The following is a 24,918-nucleotide window of genomic DNA, read 5'->3' on the forward strand; positions in this document are numbered from 1 at the left end:
GACCTCTGGAACGAATTAAGTACTTAACCCGAGGTACCATTGTAATATGCGAAGATGCTCTCCTCTACAGATGACTGGGGATCATGATTAATCCAGACCTGCGGGTGACTTGTCTTTTCAGCATGAACAAGAAGTGATAGCTGCTCCTTCTCCAGTTTCCTCCTCCATAATCCCAGCACAATCAGGCTTCACTTCAGACTCAGCTGATTACTAATTACATGCAGAAGCCAAAAATGTCACATTTCCGTTCCTGTGTACATCTTCCCCCTTTTTTATTTTTTAGGCTTCATGCGTTTTCAAGCAATGCACCAAATGTTTGCACAGATTCTTACCAGGCATGTGTTTTAAGGTCTGGTTGCCATTTGCTGAGCCACTTGCAAAATGTTCAAACTGTGAGAAGGCAGGTGGTATCTTTTCCAAAGCCAGAATATTCTCCACTGCAGAAAATAACCTATGCAAAGGAAAATATAGACCCATTGAAAGGCATTTCCATAATATGTGTGTAACATCGACTCATGGTTTGCACTATGTACCTTTGACCCAAGCTCCCCTTTCCTTTCTGTCTTCTGGCAGCAATCAGGATATTGATTATTCCCCCCACTGCATGCAGGAAAAGAGAGCAGGCAAAACAATTGGCGAGCAGCAGAATGAAGACACAGCTGCCCAATTCTCTCCTGCTGCCTCAGAACCCTTTAGGGAAAAGACGAATGTCTAGATTCTTAATAATAATAATAATAATAATAATAATAATAATAATATCCCTCTTTCCTCTAAGGAGCTTGAAGCAGTGTACATGGTTCTCCTTCTCCCCATTTTATTCTCACCACAACCCGTGAGATAGATTAGGCTGAGACATAGTGACTAGCCCAAGCATGAAAGTCACCCAGTGAATTTCATGCCTGAGTTTGAAATTGAAGATATAGCACTGCCTGGAAGATGCATAACTGCCCAGTTCTGGAGCAAAGCAGTGTTCAGAATTAAAGTTCAATGCAAGCCCCTTAAGAAATGCAGGAGTTCAAATGCACAGACAATATCCTTTGAAGTGTTTCTTGAATGCAATAGAAAATTGACTGTAGCATCCAGGAAGCCGGCTGATTCCAAAGAGATAATGTACAACAGCTGGTGGTGAGTCGCTAACAACCCCCAAAAAAGAAGGAAAAATGAAAGCAAAATGGATTAGAAGTAATTAGCTCTTATTTGCCGAGCTCATTTTAGAGAAGGAGAAAAGAATATATTTTTAACCCTGAGACAGAAGAAACATCCAAAGATTTTTATGCAAATATTGGTGCCGCTGAATGCAACTGAATTATTGCTTAAATAGCAAATAGACAATGGTCTAGTTTGCACCTAATATTAAACCATGGTTTATTAAACAACAGCTTACAGTTATGTGGGAAACCAACCCAGCAGCTTAACTATGGGTTATCAACTATGCTTAAAGATTGCTCATTAACCAAGCTTTATAGCTGATTTATAAAACTTAGCTACTGTCAATTATATTTCAGCATTCGGTGTGAACCCAGATCTGCTTTTTAACTATGGGTGTAAAAAGCCGTCACCACCCAGAAGCTATGGAGCCATGAGTGAAGAACAGGTCTACCTGGCTTAATGGAGGAAGGGAGGCATAAAAGGTGTAAGTCATTGTCTGTCCAATGTCTCATCTTTGACTATGGCTTATTGCAGGAGCAGCCAATGTGGTGCATTCCTGATATTTTGGATGACAACCTCCACAGTTCCTGACCATTGCACATGCTGGCTGGGGCTGATGGAAACTGGAGTCCACAACTTCCGGGGGGCTGAGGCACCACATTGGCTACCCCTGTTTTCTTAACTGAACATGCTTTAGTGTTGTGTGTGAATGAGGCTAATGAGTTTGCACTTCTTTAAATAATGCAACAGGGAATTGCAAGAAAAAGTCACACTGTGTAAGCCTCACTGTTCCTGTTCAAGGTCCCAGCCAGCCCTGATGGTTCATTCACTGTGAGAAGTGAAGCTACAGGGAACAAGGCAGAGGGCCTTCTCAGTAGTGGCACCTGCCCTGTCGAATGCCTTCCCATCAGATGTCAAACAGATAAACAACTAGTTGACTTTTAGAAGACATATGAAGGGAGATTTTTTATGGTTTGTGTCTTATTGTGTTTTTTATATTTTGTTGGGAGCCACCCAGAGAGGATGGGGCAACCCAGTCTGATGGGCAGCATATAAATAATAAAATTATTATTATTATTATTATTATTATTATTATTATTATTATTCCTCCATTCCACTATTTTTTTTGGCCTTTGAGATTTTAGTAGTGCATGGGCAAAACAATATTATCAAATAACCTTTCAACTGTCTGAAACGCCCACCCCCCCACCCCGCCTCCCAATAACCCTACAGTCTTATCTCTTGCCATACATCATTTCCAAAGTCAAATAAATGGTCCCTGGAATGATATTAATGATACTATGGGGAGTAGCCCTTCTAAAAACGATCTCAAACTACATGCAGCTTCAATGTAATCCTCTTGGCAAAGGAAGCAGAAATACCAGGACAAGTTCAAAACTCATTGGCCTAGCAGGACTTCACTATGGTCTAAATTTAGCTCAGCCTACCAAAGAGATGCCTAGGATCGTTTTCATTAACATTTCATCTAACATTGAAATTAAATCAGCAAAACAAGAACACTCACAAATATTGGCATTTTAACAGAATGCATCTGGAATTTTAAAATGGTTGTGTACAGCAGTGATAAACACTTGCTTTTTTAAAAAAATCAGCTACATAGATGCTATTGCAGGAAAGACAGAACTGAATAATGCCATATTTATTAGTATTTAAATGATGAATGAGAAAATGCATGCAAATATTTCAAACACTTTCAGCTGCATTACCAAGCACACAATTTCCTCCTTAATATCTGGTGAGGAAATGGCTGCATGCCTTCAGCGGAGCTTGGAGGTATTAAAAAGCATTCAAACATGCCGTTCCTAATACTCACTATAACGCACCAAAACTACATTTCATATACCTTTTATTGATTTCTTCTGATGACTATGGGAGGAAAAGGAACGTGGGAAGGAACGGATTAATGCGTGTCACAAAATTATACTGGACATCAAATCCACAAGATCCCATTCACGGACATATGCCCCACCTCTGATATTGTACCAGTTCAAATATGCACAGCTTTCCTAACCTCATATGCATTTTGCAGAATCTTGCCCTCCAGAGGTGCAACACCACAGTGATATGCCTAATACCTGCATTTGAGACTTTCCAAGCTTCAATAACTTTATAACATGAAGAAGAAGAAGAGTTTGGACTTGATATCCCACCTTTCACTCCCCTTAAGGAGTCTCAAAGCGGCTAACATTCTCCTTTCCCTTCCTCCCCCACAACAAACACTCTGTGAGGTGAGTGAGGCTGAGAGACATCAGAGAAGTGTGACTGGCCCAAGGTCACCCAGCAGCTGCATGTGGAGAAGCGGAGATGCAAACCTGGTTCCCCAGATTACGAGACTACCGCTCTTAACCACTACACCACACTGGCTCTGAGTTAAGAGCCCACCATGGATCCCTCAACCGTACTGCATTTCAGATTACTTCCAGTTGTACAAATTAATTAGCAATGGTATAGTTTCTGAGATGTGGGGGTTCTTCTTCTCCAATGTGCCAGATGTATAGCACAGGGGAGGGGAATATTTCTCATCCCAGAGGCCACATTCCCTTCTGGACAACACATATGCAGTGGTACCTCTGTTTTCAATCTTAATCCATTCCGGAAGACCATTCGAGTTCTGAAACGTTCGAAAACCAAAACTCAATAGCCAACAGCTAGGCCTTAGGATCTTGCACTCAGCAGAAGCCGCGTTTCTTGTTCAACTTCTGAGGTGTATTCGAAAACCAAAGCATTTACTTCCAGGTTTATGGCATTCGAGTTCCAAAATGTTCGTCAACGGAGACGTTCAAAAACTGAGATACCACTGTACCAGTGGCGGGTGGGCAGGAAATGTAAAGGTTGCCTTGCTACAACAGGCTACTTTCACTTTCTACACACAATCTCACAATATTATAATCTAATTACTTATGTTGCTCATAGCTCAAATCCTGCCTGTGAGTTCATCATTCTATAGCATTTCTTTAAATAATCTGAAAGTGGCATCCATTCTTCCATAAAACACTCATCATTAGATTCTCTTAATTTTGCTGTTAATTTTGACTGCTCTACATAGTCCATTATCTAACTTATCCCTTGAAAAAAGTGCTTTCTTCGTGACTTGTGCAGGAGTGTGGTCCCAGAAGCTGGCACCCCAGTTTTAGTCCACTTTCTATTGGAGGTTATAGCATCGTTCAGAAAGTCTACTGCAGGCATAGGCAAACTCAGCCCTCCAAATGTTTTGGGACTACAACTCCCATGATCCCTAGCTAGCAGGACCAGTAGTCAGGGATGATGGGAATTGTGGTCCCAAAACATCTGGAGGGCCAAGTTTGCCTATGCCTGGTCTACTGTGCTAAATATTCATATTGATTTTGAATTTTATGGAATTCTATTCTTTAATTCTATGGTATAAAAACTGTGATGAGATAAAAGAAATAAAAGAAGCAACAAAAATATAATTAAAGATCACCCAGCACCTAGCATAGCACATTATGACTGCTACAACAGGCAGAAAAGCCGTTTTAGTGGTCTGCTGAGACCCCCAACAATTTTCAAGAGGTCCATGGGGGGAAGGGCACTGAACTAGGTTCACTACCTTAGAGCTCAACAGCACAATCCCATTTTTGCGATTCTCTTCCTCAGTGGGCCTTACTAAGTGGTAAGTGCACAGAATTGTAACCTGACAGTGGATTCCTATGTGCATTTACTCAGGAGTAAGTTCTGCTGTGTTCCATAGGGCTTACTCTTAGGTAGGGATTGCAGCCTAAGCCTCTATAGTCTTATATAGGTAAGTGTGTGTATAGGTTTGCAGCCTTCAATTTCTATCCCAGTTATGTGATGGGTCTATGAGTATTTGCATGTAGATTTAGAACAAATGGACATAGACTATATTCCTTTGTTATGTAGGTAGGAATATAGCCTGTGTATATATATTTTTTCAGCACAATGCACAATTTTTATCAGCATTAAGTGTAATTTTATACTCACACTTAGGAAAACAAAATCATCCATTTCTTCAGTTTCCTTTAAGATCGTCTCCAACGTGTCCTTTGCTGTATCAATGTATTCTTGAAAATTAACCATCTGTTCATAAAGATAGTCCATTTTTGCATTCTTTACTTCCTCAAAGCTCTGCTGCTTTCTGTCATGGTGCCCTATCACAGTCTTGATGATGCTTTCATTTTGCTCATCCAAAAGCTGCTCCTTTTCCTTACAGTTTTCCTAGAGGTTAAAAAAAAATGCCAGACGTTGGAAAAAATAAAATTCATTGGTGAATTTTTCTCCTGTGCACTGGAGATTTCAGGGCCACTTCTCCCTGCTTAGATTGTTCAGTGGTAACTAGCAAAAGCTTTCCATGGGGTTCACAAAGAGGGTCTCTTTTAGTTCAGCCCAGAGACTATAGACGGTTGAAAGGGAAATCACACAGTGATGTCAGGTGATTGACAAGTGAGTAGGTCTCGGGGACTAGGCAGGACTGGGAAGATCTGTGTCTGAGACCAGGGAGAGCCTGCTGCCAGTCAATGTAGAACTAATGGTCTGATTCAGAAAAGTTCAACTAATGGTCTGAGAAAGAAAGAAAGAAAGAAAGAAAGAAAGAAAGAAAGAAAGAAAGAAAAGGAGGTGGCAAAGTGAGAGAGTGATGGGGAGGGAGAGAGAAGAGGAAGGGCATGACAGAATCAGAAAAGTGTGTGGTTAAAAAAAAGGGAGAGAAAAAGGATGGCCCACTCACTTTCAGTTCCTGCCCTGCCCACTGCTGTCATGTAGCTCTCAACAGATTATAACTGAGGGAACAAAAGGCTTGGTAGGAGAGAGAAAAACCACCCACCCTTGGGCTAAAAGATTGATGGTTGACTTGAACCCTTCAGTAGTTTTATCTATTTATTTGAAAACTGCTTAATATTTTAAAAATCTCTAAGCGATATATAACATAAAAACAATAAGCAATATCACAAATACCAATACAGAATCTAAAAACAGTAGTATAAAGCCACAGAAATGCAAAGGAAACCAGAAATTCAGAGGATTCAATAAAATAATTTGAACTTTGACAACCAGCTTCCGAAAGGCAGAAGAATGGAATGTTTCATACAAAGCTGGAATGAGTTTTGTGTCCATGTGTCTTTGTATGCTGTTAAAAGTCACCTCTTCTGTAGAAAGAAAATGTGTTCATATCATGGCCCATCCAGTTGAATGATTGTTTTTTAAAAAATTCTCAACAAAAATAAATTCTCAACAAATGAGAAGGAAGGCAGACGCCACACACTTACCTCGAGAGAATTAAACAGAGCCTCAATCTCACTGACAAACCCCTCGATCTTCAAAGATCTTTCTTGCAAAACATCTAGGAATCCATCCAATTGGCTCTGAAATATTAACGTTTCACAACCATCTAAATAAAGTGGTCAGGAAGTTGCGAGATGGTGCTATTATATTTTACATAAAAACTAGACCAAAACAAAATGTTTAATCTCAGAATGCATCCTATGGCTCAGTGCTTCATTGATATACTGCAAGGATCAGGCCCGTTGTCCTGGTAGCGTCCCACTGATAATAATTTCCCAAATCCCCACCTCTGGGGATCACTGTCCCCAGAGGGGTCTCAGGGAACTTGATGAGGTTGTACTAGAACAAAAACCACACTGCAGGATAAGGAAAATTATACAAATGAGTGTGATGAATTTAAGCCAGGCAATAAGTATCACAAAAGATTAAATAAGTTGGAAGGCACTATGGGGGTTACTTCATTTTTCCTGTCTTTATGCAGCTTGAAAGTTTTCATAGATTTAAGCAGTAAACTGATTAATCCACTAAAACTTTAGTTGATGAATTACTTGTCATTAGAGGGGTGAGACTGACAGGCAGACTTAAAAAAAAAACAACCACCTGCCTTGGCTTTGGGATATTACTTAGATAGGGAATGGAAAATAAACTATTAAAGATGGCCTCTCCTTCTAGCAACAAGAGATGGTTAATTCAATGATGAAGCCATATACTTCAAAAGGCACTCAGGCTGAAGTTTGGGCAATACACAGTTTTTAATAAATGGAATCAATTAAGCAAACAGTTCACTTAAGAACTTAAGGTGAGACCTGCTAGATCGGTTCAAAGGCCAACCCAGAAGCACCCTGTTCTTACCACATGCCCATGGGAAGCCCAAACATGGAACCTCAGCCACAACAGCACTCTTCCCACTTGCATACCTGCCAAGTGCCCCAGAAAAAACGGGACATCCTATTTTTTCATGCGAGGCCATTTGGGGTGCAGTGATCTTGCACTGAAAAGACCTCCCAGTTTTTCGGGGCTGCATTTTTGGGTGCAGGGCAAGAGCTAGGTGCGGGTCACATGACTTGCCAAAGGCGCAAATCCTGGAAGACACCTATCCCAGTTTGGGGTCTCCAAAGGTTGGACAGTATACATTTGTGATTCCCAGCAGCTTGTGTTCAGAAGCATACTGATCTAAATAAAAAGGCTTTCTTTTTACAAACTAAGGACAGGATCCCCAAAGGCCCATGCCTGCCTTCAAACCAGTAAAATAATCTTCATTAAATGATATCTAAGTGACTAACAACCTGATTTTATTTAATTTTTTGATCTCCTTTCTTTCCTGTGCTTCTGAAGCTGTTTCTCAAAAGCTGCCCAGGATGTGGTTCTTGAGATAATAGAGACAGCACTCATGAGTTATAACTGTCTGCCATGCAGGAGCCTCCTTGACCTTCCTTTGGTGCACTTGGCCATCTGTGCAAAAGCAGTTTGTGTTTTCATAAACACTCTTGACTTTAATCAGATTCCTCTATATGCCTAAAAAGGAAGGTTAAAGGAAGGCTGGAAATCAGCATCACCTATGAATTATAATTATAAAGGGACACGGGTGGCGCTGTGGGTTAAACCACAGAGCCTAGGGCTTGCTGATCAGAAGGTCAGGGGTTCAAATCCCCGCAACAAGGTGAGCTCCTGTTGTTCAGTCCCTGCTCCTGCCAACCTAGCAGTTTGAAAGCACGTCAAAGTGCAAGTAGATAAATAGGTACCGCTCCAGCGGGAAGGTAAACGGCGTTTACGTGCACTGCTCTGGTTCGCCAGAAGTGGCTTAGTCATGCTGGCCACATGACCTGGAAGCTGTACGCCGGCTCCCTCGGCCAATAAAGCAAGATGAGTGCCGCAACCCCATAGTCGGACACGACTGGACCTAATGGTCAGGGGTCCCTTTACCTTTTATGAATTATAAAATGCACAGCAAACTATACTGTATGCATAAATAGGAGGAAATCATTCTTCACTTCCAAGGTGAATGTGTTTTTGTGGGGAGAGAAATGTTTAATTCCGTGCGCCCCCCAATAGCCACCATCAATAGCTTATTGTACTGAGCATATTGCATAGCTGATGAAAGCTGAAGCAATTAGAGTCCTGTTGTCTGAGCACCAAAGAACTCAGTAACATGTGGATAGTGGAAATGAGACACACTGGTCAAGGATTGAAAGCCATCTTTTTCCTGGTGAAGCAGATCACATGAAGGCTAGATTTCATTCCTGGCTCCCTCTCCAAGTTACAGAGCCAGGGGATGATGTCATGGGACATGCTCAAGTCCTTTGACTTTGAAGAAACCACTCTAGGGAATGAAATGGAGGCATGTGACTTCTTTGATATTCTTAGCAACTGCTTATCTTTCACAGTTGTAGTATGATTCTCTATGTACTGAGAAGGAGGCGCTATTAAAAATCAATGGGAATTTGGCTATGTACATCAATGGATTTCACCCTTTAAAAAAACAAAAAAAGGAAAAACTCTTCACTGGAGGCAAACGTCATGAAAGGGCATGTTAGAAATCTTGCCAGGCAAGCCATTCTTTTTTTTTCAGCCTCTATCCATCATCTGTAAAATGTACATACTAATGCTAGCCTGCCTACATTCTACTCTTGAAAGCCCCCTCAGTTTCAAATGTGATTTTCCATAGGGCCGTGCTGCTGAATCAGTGCTGGTGCAAAGACACCCTTGAGTAATTGTGCTGTTATTTGGATCCTAATCAATGGCTTTTTAAATAGGGATACTCAAGATCTGGTTAATCTGAGGAGGCATCACATTGAAGTCTGTATATTAGAGAAAGCCAACCAGTTACCTAGATTCAAGAGGACCAACAAGGAATCAAAGTGCTTATTTAGAACTAAGCAGAACCACCATACTATTAGGCAGAATTAGAAAGACACCTTAGGCAACTTGTGCTGGAGTGGAGTGGTGTTAGCAGCCCCACACACTTTCCCCTGCACCCACTAACCTGCACTGTACATAAGTACAGTGGAGGATGCTGCCCAATCACCAGTGCTGAAGGAAGACTCAATGTCCCATCTGGTTGGATTATGGATGTAGAATGGTGGGGAGGGAAGTGCCATCTTTTCCTTCAGCTCAGGCAGGAAAACGTCTTGGACCAGTTCTGCAAATAGGACTTTAAAATTCCAAACTAAGGGCCAAAGCAGATGCAATGCAGGAAAGCCATCATTTGATCACCCAGCTAATTTTTACTAATTTGGTCAGAGTGGAGGTCCTGGCACAAGGGATTTTTTTTAGTATTTGCATTATTTCCAGCCAGAAAGAAAGAGGTAACCACTCCCACACAAGGGGCTAAGAATATAGTTTAATTGTGGAAACACTTTCATTAATGCTGTTGCGCCTGGTGTGTTTCCAAGCAGAATTGCTCTTCCTCAGAGACAACTGTGAGACAAATTAAACACGATGGGTGATATCCAATGTTGGTCATAATCAAAGTAGATCCATTGAAAATCAATGGCTTTAATCTTAGCCTGTTTATGACCAACATTGGATGTCACCAAATATATTCTGCCTACATTAGGTCACTAACCTTTATTGGCTTGTCTGATCCTGCAGTGTATCTTATATAGTCCAGTGAAGCATCCCCAGTTAGGCATCAGTTTCAATGAGAACACAAGGCTGTAATTCCAAAAATGTTAATTGCTTACCTTTAATTCAGTCACAGCTGTATCCAAGTTTGTCACAGTGTGGTCTTTATGCTCCCCAGAAAGCTTGTCCTCAGCAGAGATGGGACATTTACACTGGCGGCAATAACTATCTAACAGTTCATGATCCGATTCTTTCTGTAGGGCTTCAGTTTCTGGAACATTTCTTGGTAGCTTGTCGAGACCCATCAACTGAAATTCTTCTCCCTCAGCATACGTATTTGCCTCTCTTTCATTCACAAATTCATAACTATCACTAATGCGGTCTGAGGATTTTCTGTCATCAAACAGCAGCTCTTCATGAACCACTTCTGATGATGTTTCTTCCTCAAAGACATCATCTCGGCTAACCATTTCATAGTCCATGAGCTCAGCTAGATCTTCATCAATGTCACTGGACTCTTCCTCTTTAATTGAATATAATGGATAGGTATCAAAATCATGTGACAACAGAGAGTAGTCCAGTTCCCCAAAAGGCTTGTCAGATATTGCTTCAGGTGGTGTTTGGTATGCTGCTTCTCTGTTGGACTCAGTTAGATCACCCACAATATTTTCTCCAACTCTTTTTTCAGATGTTTGTCCCTCAGTGTCCCTACAGAGAGTATGTTTATGGTCTAAAGGTTGTGTATCCTGTGTTATTAACTGGTCTTCTGGTTGCCCCTCACTTTGCCAGGGAGGGCTAACATGGTGGAATGCTGCATGAGATTGTGTGCTTTCTTCAACAGGTTTTGGGACAACCACATGAGCGTCCGTTACTTCAGATTGCTGGTTTTGGCCAACTGCAAAACAAGCAACTTCCTCTGATTCATCTTGCACAGATGTTGCATTTTCAAATACACTTGCTGCATAATCAAGTATTGGACAAGACTCCTCATCGCTCGTTTCTTCTGGTAATGCTTGGCCTGTTTCTTCAGGCAAGGATTCTTCTGCACTTCTTTGACTGCTGTCGTCATTACTTGCACCTGAACCAAAGAGCCCACTTCCAAAAGGAACGGCATGTGTGGGCTGGCAAGTTTCAACTTTTATGTCACCCATGATCTCAACTGGCCTATCTATCAATGCATCATTCAACCCCTCCAAAATTCCTTTTGGAGACAAGTCCTCTGTTTCCGCATGTGTTTCAGCTAGAATGTAAGGCTGCGGCTCCTTGTCATCTAATTCATATTCACCTTTTGAAACTCTTGCTTGATTTAAGGCTTTTACAGTCGTAGGCTCATCTTTTAGAACCTGTTCCTTCTGGGATTCTTCCAAATTTGGACCATCAGCTTTAGAAACATCCCTTTCAAAACCCAAGGATTCATCTTCTCTTCTCTGACTGAGTTCCTCATTACTTGCTCCTGAACCACAGAGCCCACTTCCAAAAAGAATTTCATTTGTGGGCTGACCATTTCCAACTTTTATGTCGCTCATGATCTCAGCTGGTCTATCTACCAATGCGTCATCCAGCCGTTCCACCATTCCCCTTGGTGATGAGACCTCCGTTTCAGCATGTGCTTCAGTTAGAATGTGAAGAGACTGAGGCTTCTTCTCACTTGGTTCATCTGCACATTTTGAAACTCTTTGTAGGGTTAAAGCTTGTTCATTAATAGCTTCATCTTTTAGAACTTGTTTCTTCTGGGACTCTTCCAAAGTTGGAGTGTCGTCTTTATAAACATCCCTTTCAAAGCGCATTCCAGTACCATCATCTTGAGTAGGGCCTCTGGTGTGAAAGGATACGTCAGTATTCTCAGTCTCTTCATTTGGTGGATATTTATGGCTATCTTCCTTAGGTTTTTCCACAGCTTCTTCATAGAGATCTTTATATAAAAATGCGAAAGTAGGTGGCACCTCGAGCTCAGGATTGACTGCAGTGGCAGGCAAAGAAATTAATGGAGACTGGGATAGCACATCTTTTTGTGTGTTAGATAGGGGTTCACCCACTAAGTTAAGCTTATCCTCTGTGTTTTCACCCTTTTCCCTAACAGCATCAATTATTTCACCTTTGATTAATATTTTTGAAGGGTCTTCATGACTAGCTGTTGTGTTTTCTTTCTCAGCCATTCTATTGAAGCCTTCATCCAAGTCTCTTTCTAGTGAAGAAAACTCTAAAATATTTTTTGTGCCTGCAGCTGGAAGTGTTGCAGAATTTTCTACGGTAACTTCAAATTGCCTCTGTACTTCCTTAAAAGACTGTTCGTTTCCTGTCTGGATGAAGCAGGTCTCATCAACGACAGTATGCTTTTCAATGTCATCTATACCGTTATCATTTACACCACCATCTTCATTGCTTTCTTGAACAATAGAAACTTCCTTTTTCTTTTCTACACTTCTACACTTTTCTACACTTTCCTGGACCCCCTTTTCCTTGACAAGTTCATTTGATTTGCTTTCCTTATTTTCATGATTGTCCTCTTCTATGCCTTCTGAGGTTTTTACACTTATTTTGCACCTTGAAAATTCCTGGTCAACAGCCATATCTCCAGCTTCATGGAATGGTTTTCTTTTCTGCACTGCAGCTGTTTCCAGGTATTCTAATATCTCCGGCATATGCTTCTCTTCTTCTTTATCAGCTGAAGAACTGAGTGGAGCAGCATGAATATTCACTACCTTGTTACCTTCAGAAATCTCTTTTCCTTGACCAAGTTCAACAGCAGGTATGGCTTCCTCCCTCAGTTTCTCGTGATCTTTTAATTCCTTTTCAGGCTCTTTCAAAGTTATCTCCGCACTAGGCAAATACTTGATTTCTTCCGTTTTCGGAAAGTCTCCCGCACTAATTTGTATTGTCTTGTTGTCAGTCGTATGTGAGTCTGCAGAAGATACTGAGGAATGCAAGTTGTGTGCTAAAATTTCATTTATGGGCTCTGATATTACAGCATCAGAAGGTTCATTTGGAATTAAATTAGGTAGCGTAGGAGTCTCAGAAATATTTTCCCTTTCATCTCGATAAGTAACATCTGCTTCAGGTTTACTAGCAAACTGTTCCACTTCAAAATGTGTTGTAGGAAGCTCAGTTTCTTCGTTAATAGTTACATTTGTCTCAGGGGGGCTAGTTGAAATGCTTTCTGATCTTTCTATTAACAAATCAGCTTCCTTGAAAGGAGGCTGACTGTCTAGATTCTCTTTTTCTGAGGTCAAAGTAGTATATATTTTCTTTGCCTTAGCAAAGAGAAAGGCTGCAAAAGACAAGGGTTCTTCTGGCATCACGTTAGCTACTTCGGGAGGACGCTTGGTCTCTTGTTCCTCAACTTCTGCAATTAGATCCAGTGAAGCAGAGCTGGACTGATCCAATGCAGATGCTGGTGAGACTGGTGCTGGTTGTGAAGGAACTTCCTGCTCCTCTGCTTTCTTAGTGAGAAGAGATGCATCTGGTGGTGGCTCTCCTGGGAATTGTGTTTCTGTGGAATAAGATGAGTCCAAATGTTCCAGATCCAGTGATGCAGTTACCGGTGGATGCTGGACTTTCTCATTTTGCTGTACTGACAAAGCAGACTGTTTGCGTTCTAACCTGACAGCTTCAGTCCTTGGTGCCTGGATTTCTTGCTCCATAACTGCATCCGTCAGCTCTGATAGCTTAGAAACTCCAGAATCCACTTCTGCAGTTTTGTAAAAGTAGCCCTGACCTTCCTGTGATCCTGTCTCACCAGGAAGCTGCAATGAATCTTGAACAGCTGCAGAAGAATAAGGCTGAGCCCTTTCCATCTGGGATTCTTTTACTGACTGCAGTGAAGGTAGGTGTTCCAACTCCTGTGATAGGACAGGTGACTTTAGAGGAGCATCTTCCTCCTTTGTCTCTTCAGTGCCCAAAATTACCGTTCCTTGGTTTTCTCTTTCTCCCTTGTGATGCAATATTTCTTCATGTACAGGTGGTACAATGGAAGGTGAATATAGGGGAGCTTCTTGCTTCTGGATCTCTTCAGTAGAATTCAGCAAGGTCAAATCTTCTAGCTCTGGTTGTGCTGTTTTGGGGCAATGCAGCTCAATGTCCTGGCTCCTTGCTTCAGGTTGTGCTCCAACAAGCAAATGAGACTGACCGCCTTGCACATCTGCTCCTCCAGCATCCAGATGTTTTGACTCTTCCCTCAGACGTGAATGAGACTGATCTTGGTTCTCTTCTTCTTCAACAGCAGCAGCATATGATGAAATTACTTCCTTAGAAAGTTGTTCTGAGGATAAAGGTGAGGAAGGAGGGGCTATTTCCTTTACTTCCTCAGAAACAAAATCTTCTGGAATGGAATTTGATTCGTTTGGTGTCATCTTTGTGTCCACAGGTGACACAAGTGGCTCTCCCTTGGCTTCACTAATGAGGAAGGCTGCAAAGGACACTGACTCATCTGGCGCCATTTTTGGAGTTTCAGGAAAGGGGGTTTGGTTTTCTTCTATCTTGGCTTTATCCTCAAGAACTGGGGAAGAGTAGCTTGGCTGCTCACTTAATGCATTTAATGCCTCATTTAATGCATCAGATAAATAGCTTTGGCTCTCCTGTGTTTCTGGACCAGCAGTAGGATATCCCAATTCAGGTGTTGGCGTTAAGAGTGGATAAAATTCAGATTCTTCTCTTTCTGATGAGATGAGGTGTTCATCTTCTGATTCTGGAGACACAAACTTGTGTGACTGAAGGTTTCCTTCCTCTGTGTTCTGAGCTGGGAAAGGTGCCTCTAAATGTTTTTCTGATTCAGACACTTTATGTGACACTTTCAGATAGCCTTGTTTCATTTCTGCAGTGACAGCCTGAATAGCCTGATATGTCACCTCTTTCAATCCTGGTTCTGTAGTGTCGCATTTCTCTGATTCAACCTCAGTGTATGGTATACTTAAAGAACCAGATTCAAGGGCTGCGGCTGCTGCTGCTGCTGCTGCTGCTGCTGCTGCTGCTGCTGCTGAAACACACTGGTCTTCCTGTGGTTCTGTCAAATAAACCGACTGGGATAAATCTTGTCCAGTTGCAGATAAATGAGGCTGGATCTCATTGACCTCCATTTCCTCCTCTGACTGCAGTTTACTGACTGATTCCATTGGAAGAACTGTACATGATAACTGATGAGTCGTTTGCTCAATCTCTGACTCCATCCTCCCTTGTTTTCCTGGCATGAATACAGGATGCAGTGAAGGCTCAGTGATGGATTTGTCAGGATGCCTCTCTTTCTTATCTGCATCATCAACAGAACGCAATGCAGTTGCTTCTTCTAATGGAAATGATGCAGAGGAATCCTGTTTAATGCTCTGCATTGTTGATTCACATTCAGCCGAATGTTCTGGTTCAAACTGTGTGGTTGCAAATAAAGGAAACCAACCATCTTCCTGGCCTTCCTCATCCTGGTCCTCAGAACTCAGCTTTGAATCTGAAGGTGGGCATTGCTGGTTTTCTTCTTTTGCTGCTTCTTGGGGTGGAACAGATGCTTTACTTGGAGGTTCTACAGATAAAGGCGAAAGCAGCTGAGTTGTTTCCCTATCTATGGCAACATCCGGCTCTCTTGAAATAGACACTGATTCTTCTGATGGAACTTCTGTGGGAGACAAGGGATGGACTTCTACTTTTGTTACTCCAGCCGTTTGGAAGGTGGCAGTGGGAAGTGATACTTCTGCGGTTTCAGCAGCTGTCTCGGGAGAACAAGGCAGGCTGTCTTTTTTATCCATTTTCTCTGCTGGGTAGGGTAAAGCAGAGCATCGCTGTTCTGAAAACAGTGTTACAGTTTCTAGTGAAGGCTGCTGAGTCTCCAACATTTCTACCTTCTCAGCAGATGAAACAGATGACAGTTGCTCTGAAGAGTCGAGTGCTTCAGCAGTAGAGTTTGCACTGACTTCGTTACCTTTGAGATGCAGTGGCTCCAAGAGTTCAAATCCCTGTGTTGCCTTTATAGGTTCAGAGATGACTGGATGTTCGCTTTCTGACTGTGCACATGCTAGAGAGTGTTGCTGGATTTCCTCTCTCTGTGCTTCAGGAATAGGGAGTGAAGACTCCAGCCACTGAGATCCTGGCTGTGCTGTCTGATTTTTAATTTCACTTATTGAGTGCAGTGCATCTGACTGTTCTGGCTGTAGCAATGCTGTCACAGATACCTGTGTCTCAACAGCTTCCTTTGCCAAATCTGGTTCCAGGTGCTCTTTTTCTCTTTTCTCTGCTTCACCCATGAAGCGTGTGGGCTGTGAAAGTCCAATATGTTCCTCTGCAACTTCACAGGAATCACTCTGAGATTCCTGTGTTTCTATTCTGCTAGCCACAGAAGATAAATTGGGTGCAGTTTCAGCTTCCCCAACTTCCCATTCTTTCAACGAATACATCAAATGTGCCGGCTCTGCTTGCAAAAGTGTGGTTGATTGCTCCTGCGCCTCTTCTTTCTTTGAATATTCCGCCTCCAGCTGTTTCTCTTCTTGCTTTTCACTTTCACTAACTGGAGGAGGTGATTTTGCCTGCTCAGGCACAGGCTCTGCGGGTTCAGGTGAGCAAATAGGGATGTCTTGCTTCCCTGCCTCTTCAGCAGAATGCAACAAGCCTGAATCTTTGATTTCAAATTGTGAAGGGATTGTGAAGCCAATATCTGGGTTTCTGATTTCAGTAAAAAGAGAATCTTGGGACTCATCCTGCTCAGCAGCAATATTATTTGGGAACTGCACATCCTGAGCTGCAGATTCTGATAGCTTAGAGAAAGTTGAGTCATCCTGATTCTCTGCTTCATTAGCAGGCTGGGAAAGGGGTTTGGTAGAAACAAGTGGAAGAGGCTGTAGTTCCTCCGCCTCCTCCTCCTCCTCCTCTGTTTCAACAAGGAGGCTGGGCAACTTTTCTGACACAGTATTTGCTGTATTAGAAAGCTGAGATTGCTTTCCCCTTTTCTCCATTCTGTCATGACGATCTGGTGAAGCAAACCTTGCCTGTTCTGGGGCTGTCATTTGCGTGGCAGGGGAATGTGATTCAGTGTCCAGCTTCTTTGCTTTGTCAGTATAGAGCAGTGAAGTTGGTGGTACCATTTTGGAAGCCTTTTCCGGAGGTTCAGGCAGAAAAGACCGCCGCGCTCGCTCCTCATCTCTGCTACGGGGAGCAGTCTTTGCAAGCATTGCCTGCATACGCTTGAGATGCAGGATTTCCTTCTGGTTATTCTTAATGGTGGCTTGTTGTTCAAGATGCTTTAAAGATGCCTGGAACATGGCTTGCCTTGTGAATTTTTTGGGTGGTTCTCTTGGCTTCCTGATTACAACAACTGTAGGCGGAGGCAAATCTATATTGTTCACCCGCCGGAAAATCTTTTTATTTCTTTCTTCCAATGCTGCAGTGAGCAGCTGAATCTTAGCTCTTACCGTTCCTTCGAGGGGCAGCTCTGCCTTCTTCATGAAAACATTTTCTTTTTCTTCTGGCAATGGATCCACCGCTTCCTGTGTAATTTGTACCAAATAGTTTTTTATCTTTGAAGATTGCACTTGAAGGGTCCATGACTGCGGATCAGCAGGATCTAATTCTCTTTCCAATGCTTTTGCTTCTGTTGGCCTTCCAGAAAAGCCACGTTTTTCATTGTCTGGGCCCATTTTCTCATTTGGTGACAGGGGCACCTGATATGGTGAGTTCCTTGTTCTTTTCTGTACCATCTTTCCTTCATCCATCAAAGATATAGATTTCCCTGGAGGACCTTCCATGTAGGAGTTTTCCATACTATAAACACCAGACGTAGCACTAGTTTCTGAGGCTTGGGATGTGGAACATCTACTTGAACTTGTCTCCCACGTCTGTGCACTATCTTCACTATGAATGGCATCCATGGCATCCGATTTTACCTCTTCATTCTGGTTAAGGCTTTTTAAACTGCTAAAAAAAACAGATTTTAAGAAACTATAACATTATATTATTATTATTATTATTATTATTATTATTATTATTATTATTATTATTATTTTATTTAAAACAGAATCACAGAAGATTAAAATATATCAATTACAAGTGTTTTTTATTATTTTCTATTACAGCACATTATAGCATTGACTGTAAGTGTGATCTCATGAAAAAGAATTTTCATTTATTCAAGAATAAAAAACCTGCACCCTGCCTACTTTCTAAGGAATGCAAGGCAGCTAACAAGTTATAATGCAACAACAATGTATTTTTTAAAATCCTCTAATTAAACCCCCATAATAAAAAATAAAAACCACAAAATCACAACAATTCCAGCAAAGCCAAGTACCAGACAATCAGCTCTCCATCAGGGTTTCCCACAGACATTCAGGTGGCCCTTGTAAGAAGAGGATGCTGGACTAGATGGGCCATTGGCCTGATCCAGCAGGCCCCTTGGAACAGATGCTGCCTGAAGCCATATAGTGACAGAGGCTGGTGCACCTCATTTGTCAAGACACGCCACTCAGAAGGGTGCAAAAATGTATTTTTCAATAGAAATATAGTACATCTCACCATAGTGTCTATGTGCCTACTCATTCTGATATTTATTGTGATAGCCTGGGAATCCGATTCAGAGGCTGAACTGGAGGAATCCCAGCCTGCACAGGAGTCCCCGCCTCCAGGGCCGGCTGAACTGGGGCAGGGTCTTGATTCTGAAGCGCCTGCACCTGTGCCGGATCCTCAGGAGCAGGCACCAGGTGAATCCACTCTGGCTCCGGAGGTGGTTGAGGACTCAGTGCCTACAGGGTCCAGTAACCCTTCAGCCTCTCCTGAACTGCAGAGGCTCAGGGCAGAGAGGCGAAGGGAACTGGTTTCTCCCTGGAGGAGTGCTTGCCTTAAGGCCAGGAGAGGCGGGTCTCCTGGGGGCCGGGACCGCCCCTGGCCTCAGAGAAGATAAAGGCCAGTCAGCCCGGTCCCAGGTTGCGGGAGCAACGTCGTTAAAGAGCTGTTTCGGCCAGCATCCAGTCCTGTTCCTCCAGTATTCCTGTCCTTGCCCGGCTCCTCGCTTTGAACCCCGCTTCGCCCGTGGAGGACTGTCTGCCGTCCCTCGACTCAGGTCCTGGACCTCGCCCCACGGTTACCTGCCCCTGGGACCAGCATATTTATGCACTAAAGGTTAATGGGCAACTTCAAAGTCCCAGCTCTTCACTTTTGTGGTTCCTCCTCTTTAAACTGGACAGCCCTTCAGACAGAGGACTCCTTCAAAGAGAGAAGTGTCCTCTGTAAAGTAGGGCACATAGCCACCCTGTAAGATACAGAATACGTGCCTTTCAGAGTTGGATACCTATCTACATTAATCTAAGGTGTTTCAGTTAAAACATGAAAGCTATGGGAAAATATTAACCCAACTAGAAACCAGGCTCTTGTTGCTTGAATAGAGACAAACCATTGTTTTAGATCTGTTTTAGACTCTTAAAATTAAACAGGGGAGAAAGAAAGGTGAGAGAGGATTCATAAACAAATATGTTGACAGGAACAGTATTTCTGCTGCATTATACACAGAAGTCTCCTGGCTCCTCGTCCACTGCCTCTCTCCTATCCCTTCAATATGTACTAGGATAAGAGTTCTTGCTTTTAACTAGAAGAAATATTGACCAGGTACAGTAATAGCAGCAAATCTTCACACTTTTTAATGCAGTGCTCACTGCCGAACAGATTGCCCAGACCCGCTGCAATCGATCAGTGTCTCATGCCTCACTGACATGTCTTCTGTGTTTTATTTTGAATGAAGCAAACCTCCCAGCGTAGGATGATATGAGGCCAGCCAGCTTTGGCTCTGGCAGACAGTCAAGTCCCACCAATTCAGTTGAGCAATTTCCTTCAAAATCAGAACTGCATCCAAGCCAGTGACTGAGCTACATATGGAAACCAGAGAACTTTAGGGTCACTTGTTTGTTAAGTATTCGCCCTGATTTGTTTGCACCAAGTTTGTGGGAAGGTTATACGGCATCCAAGGTTTATTGAGAATTCATGATGATCTGCTGGCAGGGAGGTTATATAACATCATGTCACACGACTGTTATCCCATGTTTCCCAGTGCATTTTCCTCTCTCTTTCTTTAGTGCAAGAAAGTTACATATTTTTCGCTCTATAAGGCGCACCAGACCACAAGACGCACCTAGTTTTTGGAGGAGGAAAACAAGAAAAAAAAATATTCTGAATCTCAGAAGCCAGAACAGCAAGAGGGATCGCTGCGCAGTGAAAGCAGCAATCCCTCTTGCTGTTCTGGCTTCTGGGATAGCTGCGCAGCCTGCATTCGCTCCATAAGACGCACACACATTTCCCTTTACTTTTTAGGAGGGAAAAAGTGAGTCTTATAGAGCAAAAAATACGGTAGATTTATTTGGGGAGTGGATTTGTGTTCAAGTGTGCCAAATCCACTTAGCATCAGAACATAAGAAGAGCCTGATGGATCAGGCCAATGGCCCATCTAGTCCAGCATCCTGTTGTCACAGTGACCAGTCAGATGCCTATGGGATGCTTGCAAGAAGGATCTGAAAGCAGCAGTGCTCTCCCCGATTCTCAGCAACTGCAGTCCTCCTGCCTTCCGAGCACAATTCAAAGTGTTGGTGCTGACCTTTAAAGCCCTAAACAGCCTCGGTCCAGTATATCTGAAGGAGCATCTCCACCCCCATCGTTCTGCCCGGACATTGAGGTCCAGCGCCAAGGGCCTTCTGGCGGTTCCCTCACTGCGAGAAGCCAAGTTACAGGGAACCAGGCCGAGGGCCTTCTCGGTAGTGGCACCAGCCCTGTGGAACGCCCTCCCACCAGATGTCAAAGAGAAAAATAACTACCAGACTTTTAGAAGACATCTGAAGGCAGCCCTGTTTAGGGAAGCTTTTAATGTTTAATAGACTATTGTATTTTAATATTCTGTTGGAAGCCTCCCAGAGTGGCTAGGGAAACCCAGCCAGATGAGTGGGGTATAAATAATAAATTATTATTATTATACCGTGAAAGCAGAGCAAAGCCGTTGTGGTTAGTAGCCATGTGTAGCCTTATCCTCCATGAATCCCTTTTTAAAGCCACCCATGCTGGCAGCCATCTCTGCATCTTGGGGAGTGAATTTCCAGCACATCTCCTTAGTTGCACCCAGATTACATTTCACCCTGGATATGATCTCTTGCACCTAACCTTGGCTTGACCTTGACTTTCTGGGTGCTTTTTGCTACAGCTTGGTAGCACTATGTGAGAGCCAAAGTCTCATGTGGATTCTATTGGGATGTGGGCCTGCTCTGAATGGGGGTGTAACCCTTCTGGAGGAGGGGGCACCTAGCTTGGTGGTACTTCTAGGTCCATTCCTGCAGCTTGAGACTCAAATAGCCTTGGTGACACTGAGTGTCTTCTCTATCAGCTTTGACTGATGTCCCAGCTGTCTATGATCTGGTAACCTCTGGTTGGATTACTGCAATATGTTGCATGTGGGGCGGCCATTGAAGATGGTTTGAAAGCTACAACTGGTGCAGAATTCAGTGCCCAGATTGTTGACTGGGGAAGGATAACCTGAACATATAAACACCAATTCTGGCATGACTGCACCGGTTACCAATTTGGTGCCCAGGCTGAATTCAAAGTGCTGTTTTTGACAGCTCAGGACCTCAATACCTCAAGGATCACCTCTCCCCATGTGAACCAAACTGGACCCTGCAATTGTCATCTAAGGCCCTTTTCCATGTGGCCCCTTCACTGGAGACCCACAGTGTGGTCACAAGAGAATGGACCCTTTCTGTGGTAGCTCCCTGCTTGTGGGATGCTGTCCCCAGAGAGGCTTACCTGCCAACCTAGCAGTTCGAAAGCATCCCAGTGCAAGTAGATAAATAGGTACACTGAGGCAGGAAGGTAAATGGCGTTTCTGTGCGCTCTGGTTTACATCACTGTGTTCTGTTGCATCAGAAGCGGTTTAGTCATGCTGGCCACATGGCCCAGAAAGTTGTCTGTGGACAAACGCCGGCTCCCTCGGCCCGAAAGTAAGATGAGCACCGCACCCCATAGTCACCTTTGACTGGACTTAATTGTCCAGGGGTCCTTTACCTTTACTTTTTTTTTTAATCTGGCACCATCTCTGTCTTATTTTAGACACCAAGCAAAAACCTTCAGTGGTTTGGGCTCTTTATTTCAATGGTTTTGAGTGCCTGTGGTCTCTTTTAGTGGGGGATATTGTGTAATTTCCTCCTCTCTTCCCCACTATGCAATCTGCATTTAAAAACCCCATGTTATTTGTGTTTTGACATCATTGCTTTAGAAGCACTGATCTTGGCAGCCGCCTCCCATAAAATGTAGTTCTGCCCTCAGCACAGCAGCTGGCACAACTGGGTCATAAGTACACTTTGAGTGCTTGAGAGAGAAAGGGCAAGACAACTTCACTTTTCTGCTCCCACTTCCCTAATCCAGCTTGCTCTCATGCTGAAGATGAATTTGCAGCTACATTTTTAAAAACCACTAACACTACAGCCACCCTCACTTCAGGGCGCAGCGTAAGAGATCATTTGGGCGAGTTCCCAGAGACAGGCAACACATTTATCAAATCACGTTAGTCATTTCCATTAATCACATTCCCATTCTTCTTCAGAAGCAACACACACAGAGAATCCATTTGGCTAATTAAACTATGTGTAAGTAATGCAAAGCCATTTATCCTTGCTATATTAATCAGTGGCGTAGTGGTACATGCTGAGGTGCAGGAGCCGATCATGACAGCTCCCATAACCACACTGCTAAGGAAAGTCTGCAAATGCAGGCAGTTGCATTGATCCATTATTAGAGATATGTACACACACACCAGAGAGCACCAGGACATATAAGCACCATGCGTATAAGTATCAAAGCGGTTGCAATTGTATGTGTAGCTACCTGGGAGTAAGCGCCGTTCAACCCAGAAATGCTTTGCGAGTCAACAAATTATCGTCAGCCCAGATGAAATGCAGCTTTTATCCTTTAATTAAAAATGCGAACCATCTCGCAAAGGAGTGTTGCCATTTAAACGGCTAGCATGAAGAAATAGGGACCCCATCAAAGAAAACAAAAGAAGTATCCAGCCTTAACTTAATGGGTTTCCTACAAAAAGGGTAAATGAAGATTTAATGGCTGGGGGAATATGGCCTGGCATTCTGATGCCCATGATATCCTGTGGGGACTTTCTACAAGAGGATCCATCACACAATAAAACGTCCGTCTGAAAGCACCTCCAGTATTAAATCTACCTTGCCCCAGGGGAATTCCGGGAGAACAAAGCTGAGCTGGAAATTCAGCCTCAGGAAATTCTTCACACAGTGCCGTAAATGAGCTACGGTATTTGCTACCATAAAACATAGTAGTGGCCTCCAGTGTGGACAGTTTTTAAAGGGGATTAGACAAAACTAGAGGATAAGGTTATCAATAGTTATTCACCATGCTTATATGCTACCTCCAGTAGCAGCAATATGTCTCTGAATACCAATCACTGAGGAGCGTGAGGAGGACAGAGTTATGGCACCCAGACCATGATTGTGGGATTCTTATAGGCATCTGGTTAGCTGTTATGGGAAACAGAATGGTGGACAAGATTTGCCTTTGGTCTGGTCCAGCAAGACTCCTCTTATGTTATTTAGGAGGGCAGGTGGGCCGAATTGGCGCCGCATAATACCTGTTCTGCCTTTGTAAGAACTTGATCGCTTAGTGTGGCAGCACCTGCCCTTTAGAACACCCTGCCTATTGAGATCAAGCAGGCGCCTTCAGTTGGTGCCTGATAAAAAGATTCCCAGATGCATAGAAAGTTGAGTTGGTTTTAATCTGCTTTGATATTTTAACTTTTGCATGTTTTAAAGTACGGTTGTGAATTTTTCCTCAATTTTATTGTTTTGTCTTTCTGTAAACCACTTTGAGGGTTTTCACAATCAATTTTAGGAAACCTCTCACAAAAGCAAGTGGTTCAAAACCGTGCATCAAAAACTCCTTACATGCGGTCTGCACTCACAGTCCCTATTATCAATGGGCCTCATCAAAGCAAAGAGTCTAATAGGCCAGCGCCTGAAAGACATCGAACGACAAAACAACCTGACCATCTTAAAGAAACTGTGCCCATGGTATACCTACTTTCCCCCTTCTCATTTTGACTCTCCAGCTTCATACTTGTCTAAACTAACCATCCCGAAATACAGACGTGCCTTTACATTGGCTAGATGGGATGTTCTCCCCTCTGCTGTACTCGAAGGTCGTTACCAAAAGACTCCATTTGAAAAACGACTCTGCCCATGTGGAGATGGTAACACGGAAACAGTGTCTCACGTCCTTCTTTCTTGCCCCCTCTACAAAGACCTAAGGAATGAGATTATTACTCCACTCATTCTCTCCAACCCCGGCCGTTCATCAGACATTACACTGTATTTTCTATTATCTGATACGGAAAGTCAGATAACAGAGAAGGTCGCGAGGTACATCGAGAGAGCTGCGAAACTGAGGGCCACCATCTGAGTGACAGACTTGTTCATCCGACGGACCACCTTTTGCCTGTTCTTTTCTTCCTTTTATCTCTATTTTCTACTTTTAACTCTTGTACAGCTGTGGCCTGTTGGCTTTGCTAATAAAGTTTTGTTGTTGTTTGTTGTTGTTTTAGGAAACAAACAAACCAATCTGTCGCATGACGACTTTGGGGGAACCAGTTTTTGCCGCTAGAAGTTTCCCTCTTTTAAAAGCAAGATGTCTTCTTCTTCTTCTTTTATTATTAAATCTAGGTAGGGCAAACCAGTTGTACAGGTAAGGCAGTGATCTACTAGCCCCTCCCCCAGCCAGCATGCTGGCTAAGGGCTCTGTCTCCATGGGGGACGGCTCCAGAGAGAGGAGAAAAGGACAATTCAATAACCAAGTGACAGCAGATCTTGAGCCAAAGCAGCAAGACAAGGCTCCCTATACTACCAAGTCTTCACCTCCAGAGTTCAGACCTCCCTGGTTTCAGTGTGAGTTTTTATTTTGTAGTCAAAA

The 24,918-nt window shown here is 43.1% G+C and overlaps 1 protein-coding gene across 4 annotated transcripts in view; it reads right to left on the minus strand.

The window, feature by feature from the left end:
- The window catches only part of CMYA5 (cardiomyopathy associated 5), a 49,518-nt gene that overhangs the window by 23,278 nt on the left and 1,322 nt on the right, over positions 1-24,918 (minus strand). The window contains exons 2-7 of one of the 4 annotated variants that reach the window (XM_083575972.1): positions 14,972-17,877; positions 10,110-14,941; positions 6,411-6,506; positions 5,131-5,364; positions 3,014-3,036; positions 333-451 (exon numbers count right to left, since the gene is read on the minus strand). In XM_083575972.1, coding sequence (XP_083432098.1) covers positions 333-451; positions 3,014-3,036; positions 5,131-5,364; positions 6,411-6,506; positions 10,110-14,941; positions 14,972-17,877 — 8,210 coding nt within the window. Of the gene's footprint in view, positions 1-332; positions 452-3,013; positions 3,037-5,130; positions 5,365-6,410; positions 6,507-10,109; positions 17,878-24,918 lie in introns of all 4 variants that reach the window. The other 3 variants (XM_083575970.1, XM_083575971.1, XR_014539617.1) reach the window with 3 other exon arrangements.

This window comes from Podarcis filfolensis, assembly GCF_964270895.1.
Source record: "Podarcis filfolensis genome assembly, chromosome: 11".
In the NCBI taxonomy this organism is placed as follows: Eukaryota; Metazoa; Chordata; class Lepidosauria; order Squamata; family Lacertidae; genus Podarcis; species Podarcis filfolensis.